General features: G+C 40.2%; 1 protein-coding gene across 1 annotated transcript in view; it reads left to right on the top strand.

Annotated features, from left to right (window-relative positions):
- Positions 1–7346, top strand: part of MCPH1 (microcephalin 1) — a 116465-nt gene that overhangs the window by 15339 nt on the left and 93780 nt on the right. Inside the window, exon 9 of the mRNA XM_081855935.1 lies at positions 4781–4890. Within this exon, the coding sequence (XP_081712061.1) occupies positions 4781–4890 (110 nt within the window). The remainder of the gene's footprint in view (positions 1–4780; positions 4891–7346) is intronic.

The following is a 7346-nucleotide window of genomic DNA, read 5'->3' as shown; positions in this document are numbered from 1 at the left end:
AGAAAATACTTTTTAGAGGCCTAGATTTGGAAAACAAACGGAGTGAGAATAAGAGGCTTTTTGATAGTACTCCATAAATGTTTTTGTAACCTCATTGTTACAAAATCCACTCCACCAGCCCGGTAGTCCAGCTCTGGCACAGAAATAGGGCCTGATCCTGTGGACCCTCCAACAAAATAGGGGGTGGGATTTGGATGCATCAGCATTGTGCCCCTGGAGCTTTCTGCAGGTTCCATGAGGTTTTGCTGTCTACATGAAGTTAATGTGTTTTTCAAAGTGGAATCAATTTCTTATAAACTCTAATGCTACCAAGAGTTCTTGAATGGTAGAAATCTGAATTACTGTACCAAATTTGGCAGGTACCATTTTTTAAAAGATAGATACATCATGGGGAATCTTCAGCATTTGACTTCCTAAGTATATTATTTACTGTATATTATATTATTGTAAGAATCACATTCTTTGAATTACTGAGATTTTAAGGCCTTGATGCTTGGGTGAGTGGAAGTTGTTTTGTGGTCATGTGTTTTATGTTAAATAGGATTTAATGTTTAGGGCTTGCATACTTCAATAATTTCAAGCAAAATACAATGTATAGTCCATATACACTCTTGTGTATGGGAAGTCTTGTTTAGTCAAGTGAAAGTGGGGGTAAACTGGTGAAAATGAATCATATGCAGTTACATGTGTTTTGTGAATTAAATTTTTAAAAAGAACCCCTGAACAGAATTATTACGGATTAAATTAAATTATGTATATGATTATTAAAAATGTGGCATATGTAATGAATACAATTTCAGATTTTCAGCAAAAATTACTTGATTCTCAAAGCAGGTTTATCTATTGCTTTTGTCTCTCAGTTTCTGTGATGTAGATAGTGATTTAAGAATGTACTAAATGTAAAATAATTCATTTATTCTAGTAAAGAACAAGCTTTTTTTAAAAAAAAAGTCAGCGTCTTCTATTTATTACAAGTGTTGTTCAGTTCAGTGGGTCTTGCTCCCAAGTATGTTTATATGGGATTGCCAGTTTAAGAAGTATACTTCACTGGTGCTAGTGGAATTTACTTCTGAGAAAACTTGCTCAGGCTATAATGAGAGATTGCTTTACATGTATTCTAAGTAAACCTCATTGTGTTGATTTCTGAAGTCAAAGATCAGCCAGAATTCAAATCTCACATTTGGAGTGAATAATTTGATCATTGCATGGAGAAAATAGCAACCCTGCCTTCCTCTTAATGTCTAAACTCAATGCAAATTTTTCAGCAGTGATGTGCAGTAGAACAATGAATGGATGCCAATTGCAAATATAATACACAACAACTTTCAAAGTTACAGCTTTATTTGCTAAATTCAAGTTAAATAAACATGCTAAATAAACATTTGATCATTTGACCATACAATGAAACACATCCAGTATTTCTTAGAGTTGGTTCACAAATGTATGTACAGGCCTTTCCTAATGATAATCTATTAGCATTGGAGCTATGGTGCAGCATTTTCATCCCATACTACTTAAGTAAAACCACAGGCTCCAGATTGTATGGGATGGGTTTGTCCCACAGCCCCTCCTCGTGGGTATTTAACTGAGGCATGCATAGCTTAATAAACCAGAGCCCTCTGCATATAACCAGACACTTTCATGGATTCACCATGGCTCCATCACTTTGCTGCAGCATTTTACACTTAATCAGATATCGCTTACAGTGGTGCCTCGCAAGACGAAAAGAATCCGTTCCGCGATTCTCTTCGTCTAGCGGTTTTTCCGTCTTGCGAAGCAAGCCCATTGACGGATTAGCGGCTTTTAGCGGATAAGCGGATAAGCGGCTTAGCGGCTTAGAAAAAGGGGGGGAGGGGAAAAAACCCACAGGAACTCGCAAGACATTTTCGTTGTGCGAAGCAAGCCCATAGGAAATTCGTTTTGCGAAGCACCTCCAAAACGGAAAACTCTTTCGGCTAGCGGGTTTTCCATCTTGCGAGGCATTCGTCTTGTGGGGCACCACTGTATATGCAGAAGGGGAGTTTCTTAGCTTTTTCAGGCAGCTCAGGGAACTGTAGAAAGGTTGTTAATCATATATGCATCTGCAGCTGTTTGGATCTCTGTCTGATGGTTTTCTTTGGGGTTACCATTGTCTTTGGCACCTTGAAGATGAGGAAATATAATATGGCATAAGCTTTTGCAGGCTGAGTCCCCTTAAACATATGCAAGTATAGGGTAGAAATCTTTCAGTCTTGTGAAAATATAGAAATGTCACTCAGATATAAAAATAGTCTCGAGCCCACAAAAGCATATGCCATAATTTCTTCATTTATAAGGTGCAACAAGACTGTTGTTATATAGCAGCAAACTAAGGATATTGTTCAAAAAATAAGTAATAAATCCATACCAAGTGCCATACTACTGCTATCAAATGCTGTTGATAAGTGCTGCTATTTCCACTATCCAGTGAACCCTACCCTGCCTCACTTATGTCCTAGAACTTCTAATTTGTGAATTTTCAACCATTTCAGACTCAGGATCCACCTTTAACCTAAACATGCATTTGGGGACCTATTTCTTAATAGTTTACCATATATTTGAATGGTGATAGTGCTTCTGCTGTGACCCTCCTTGGATCAGGCCTGAAGACCAATATTCAAGATGATCTAAATCTCTCGTATTTAGGGTTAACCTCCCATTCTGTCCTTGTTTCAAACTCACAAGGTGAGCGGTAATAAAAACGTCCATGGGGGTTGCACATGGAAGTTGCTATTTCAAGAATGAAGTGCAAAGTGAGTTTCTATTAGTAAAACTTGGCTTTCTCTCTTCCTGCTCTACAAAGCCCCCCAAAAGCCTTGGTTCCTGAACATTTTTTAGGGGAGAAGCAACTGGAAATGGGTGCTTCTAGCAATCCTCTTCATGCAACCCAGGACTTGACCATGTTCTGCATAAGACCCAGCCTCATTCCATTTTGAAAGAGATAGTTTCTACCACCCTGTATTACAAGACTCTTTTAAAAACTTAATACTTCTCCAGTAAAGTATGCTAACTAGAAACGTTCTCTGCTGGGTGTTCAAGTTAAGTTTACAGTAGGCCCCGGTGATGTATTTGTAGACTCCTGAAAATGCATTAATGTATGTTCAGGGAGTTTCTATAACCGCTGATTACAAAGTCGTAAACATTTCACCTCAAATGATACAGTTTCCTGAATTAGTGGGCAACTGAATGCATGTACATTCATAATCGGCAAGGCTAAAAGTTAAACTTGATATCTAGGCAATAAATACTATGGCTAGAATCCAAAGAATACAGGAGGAACACAGTATATGGATCTGGAGCTTTTACTCTAAAAGGGTCTTGCCTCTTAGGAAGCATGAATGTGTATGGTAAAAAAAAATCTAGCAAAATAAGGTTTTGTACCCACAATCTGGCTCAAAAAAAATTGACAAAGTAACTTTGTTTAGGGACTAGAACATCTTGAAGGAGACTTCAGTGGCATCAGTCTGTACTTTATCCTAATTGATGCAAACACAGATTTAATATCAGTAGCTCTGAAATTTACTTTTTTGCCAAGAGAAAAATGCATACAGTCGAAGTTCATATTTCATTTTTATCTAGTATCATCGCTGGTATTAAAAGATGACAGGTGTCTTGAATATCAGCTTTTCTTAAATATACCATTTGCATTGTGGAACACTTGAATTGTGGGTGAATATACAGGAAAATTTATAGGAACGCGGGTGGTGCTGTGGGTTAAACCACAGAGCCTAGGACTTGCCGATCAGAAGGTCGGCAGTTCGAATCCCCGTGACGGGGTGAGCTCCCGTTGCTCAGTCCCAGCTCCTGCCAACCTAGCAGTTCAACAGCACGTCAAAGTGCAAGTAGAGTCTGGCGGGAAGGTAAACGGCGTTTCCATGCGTTGCTCTCGTTCACCAGAAGCGGCTTAGTCTTGCTGGCCACATGACCCAGAAGCTGTATGCTGGCTCCCTCAGCCAATAAAGCGAGATGAGCGCCGCAACCCCAGAGTCGGCCACGACTGGACCTAATGGTCAGGGGTCCCTTTACCTTTACCTATACAGGAAAAAATAATATGGAAAAGTTCGCAATTGCTTTATGAAAGTGTGTTTGTACTAAATGAATACTGTATATACCAAATATGGTATATATAATGTCTATATAGCGAAGTAAAAGACAATATTAAGGCTGCAGTCCTGTGCACACTCACCTGGGAGTAAGTCCATATGAACTCAAAGGGGCTTACTTCTGAGGAGACAGAAATAGGATTGTACTGTAAACAATCTAAATTATATTGAAATATAATTTTCATTAATGACATTATTAAACTTGCCACATTTCAACCAACAGCAATGGGTTCACCTACTGTATTTGTTTCAAATATTTTGTGCTGAAAATAGTAGACTGTAAGATGAAAAGAATTTACATAATATTGGGAAACCCCATATGTTTGGAGGGAGGTCCAGGGTGGGATTCACCTAAGGAGCCCTGTCAATGGAAGCTCTTCCCTCCTCTGTGCACCCCTTCACCCCTTGAAATTGACTTGGGGGGTGGGAGAACCCCCAGAACAGCATGAGAGAGGGGGGGTCTTTGAAAGGCTGGTGCAAACGGAAAGTTTGTAATAGCATGGCATTTAATTCTACACAGCTTGAAAGAGTCGCATCAGTCACATTTTGAAAAATGTCCATTCTACAAAAATTGTGGGGTTTTTATGTACAGTGCTGCATCTAATCTTATTCCTTTTTCCAGATTATTTACTGCTGTTTTGAATGACCTTGGTTTCTAGGTGGTGACAATTTGTCCATGGATGAAGTCAAAGATGGTTCATGTGAATTTTTGTGTGACCAAGTGAATGAGCCTAGTGAGAAATTAATGAGTACCGGGAGACTCAAAAAGGTGAGTGTGCCTGGTCAGAATATCAAGGAACACATACAGTATGCATGGAAATAGGCATATAGGAAGTGCATTATAGGGATACAGCTCTGGAGAAAGACTTCCTTCCATGTGTAGCATTCTTAAATCACCCATCCATCTGATATTTGCCTTCCTGGGGGGGAAGAGAGATGCCAGTATTGTTCCTGTCTTCCCTGCCCTCTCCACAGTGAGTTTTAGCATGAGGGGCAAGGGGTACTAAATCAGGGAATCAACAGCAAGGCTTTTTATGATTAAGCCTGATCAGTGGGGCATGCAGCAAAATGTTTCCATGTATTCCTACGGAAGTGTTCCTCTTCAGAGTTCCAGAAAGCCATTCCTTCCAAACAGAATGTGGATTCTGCTCTGCCCCCGACTTTGTTTTTCTGAGTTTCTTTTTCAATTGAAACTCAACATTTCATAGCTATGGCACGGCACATACTTATCCGTATAAGGCTGTTTCTTGTTGGGGGGCTGGGGAGAGCGTTGCCTCCTAATTTAGGAAATATATATCATTATAATTCATGGTTCCCTCAAGCAGGGCAATATCTCCCTCTTTTCTCTGTGGTGGCCCCATTTTGGCTCTCAACTCCTTGACTTTGACTTTGTTATTGTGGGGATCGATGCTTAATGGCTCTTAAATTTGGTTTGAAAAGCATTCTGCCTTGATGGATTTTATTATGTTCCTTTTAATGGCTTTATTATAGTCTATATTTTAAGCTGCCTTGGAAACATTTCATTTTGAAGGGTATCAATGGATAATTTTCCAACTCTACAATTCTATTCTATTATTTTATCTGGATAGATAGATAGATAGATAGATAGATGGGTAGGTAGGTAAAGGGACCCCTGACCATGAAGTCCAGTCGCAGACGACTCTGGGGTTGCAGCGCTCATCTTGCTTTACTGGCCGAAGGAGCCGGCGTTTGTCCGCAGACAGTTTTTCTGGGTCATGTGGCCAGCATGACTAAGCCGCTTCTGGCAAAACCAGAGCAGCACACGGAAACATCGTTTACCTTCCCACCAGAGCAGTACCCATTTATCTATTTGCTTTCGAACTGCTAGGTTGGCAGGAGTTGGGGCCAAGCAACAGGAGCTCACCCCGTCACAGGGATTCAAACCTCCAACCTTCTGATCAGCAAGCCCAATAGGCTCAGTGGTTTAGACCACAGCGCCACCTAGATAGGTAGGTAGATAGATAGATAGATAGATAGATAGATAGATAGATAGATGCATTTTATATTATGATATATTGTATATGTCATATATATTCCTATATAAATATTTCCTATATTTTCAAAGTTCAAGAGTGAATGTCACTTATGTCGCACCAGAGGGAGGTATCAGTACTCGGGGGCAGGGGGAAGAATATTAAAAAGCTGCCCAGTCAGCATGCTTAGTTGCCACTGACTTTGTGGGAAGAGGAATGATGGAGAACTAGGTGGAAGGAAATTGGAACAAAGTGTCATGTTAGAGGGTATGTCCAACAGACTTGTGCACTGAGGAGGAAGACTTCACACTGCCATTTGATTACAGGTCCCACTTATAGTCAGTGGGTACAAACAAATTATTAAATGGCTGCCAATTTTTGAGTAGTTGGCAGCTTAAAGTGTTCTTTTCAGTGTTGCTCAGTTCCATGTACAAACACAGGAATCAAAGTACTTTTCCAAAGTCTCTGATGTGGTTCAGAGAGGGTGTGGGGCTTGCCTGTGTGTGCATCTCCTATTAACAAAGTGGCTCTCTTTTGCTTAGTACTGTACCAATAATTTGTTGTGGATTTGCTAATGTGTTCTTTAATATACTTCAGTAGGGGAAAGAGAGAGAGAATGTGTGTGTGTGTAATTGAATTTATCTGTCCAATGCTTCTAATCTATTCACTTATCTAAATGACATGTTCTCTGAACTAATAAAATCACTTGGTGTGTCTCGCAGATTAGAGCACAACAGAACTTAATATGATTAATCAAGGATGTTCAAATTATTTAATGGTTGCATCACCTCCGTAGGCAGTGGAGGCAAGTCCATAACAGTGCATTTAGAGTTTAACGAGAGATAGAGGCAAGTTCAGGCCCAGCGGACTTCATGTCTAAAGCTACATCCCCCCCAGTATTAAAGAATCCAGGCCATCAAAATGAATAACCAAGAATCCTCTTGTTCTTGTAACATACTGTACATAGTACTTGCATACTGGGGGTATTCACACAAGCCTCATTACATGCTGTATGCACGAGAGAGGGTGTGGCTAGCACTGCTCTCTTTACATCAGTGCATGCTATGGCCGTGACCCCTGCTGACCAACAAAGCAGGAAATTCAGGACCATTCAGGAATTCCCCACATGTGAATAAGTGCTATGCATACAGAATAGCCGCAGAATGACCACCAAACTCAGAGCTTGACAGGATGTGCCCAAGCATGTGCATTGGCAGCAGGAGTGTGAAGC

The sequence above is a fragment of the Podarcis erhardii genome (genome assembly GCF_964252035.2).
Source record: "Podarcis erhardii genome assembly, chromosome: 3".
Taxonomy (NCBI): Eukaryota; Metazoa; Chordata; class Lepidosauria; order Squamata; family Lacertidae; genus Podarcis; species Podarcis erhardii.
The sequence above is the reverse complement of the archived record's forward strand: the minus strand, read 5'-3'. Positions and strand labels throughout refer to the sequence as shown.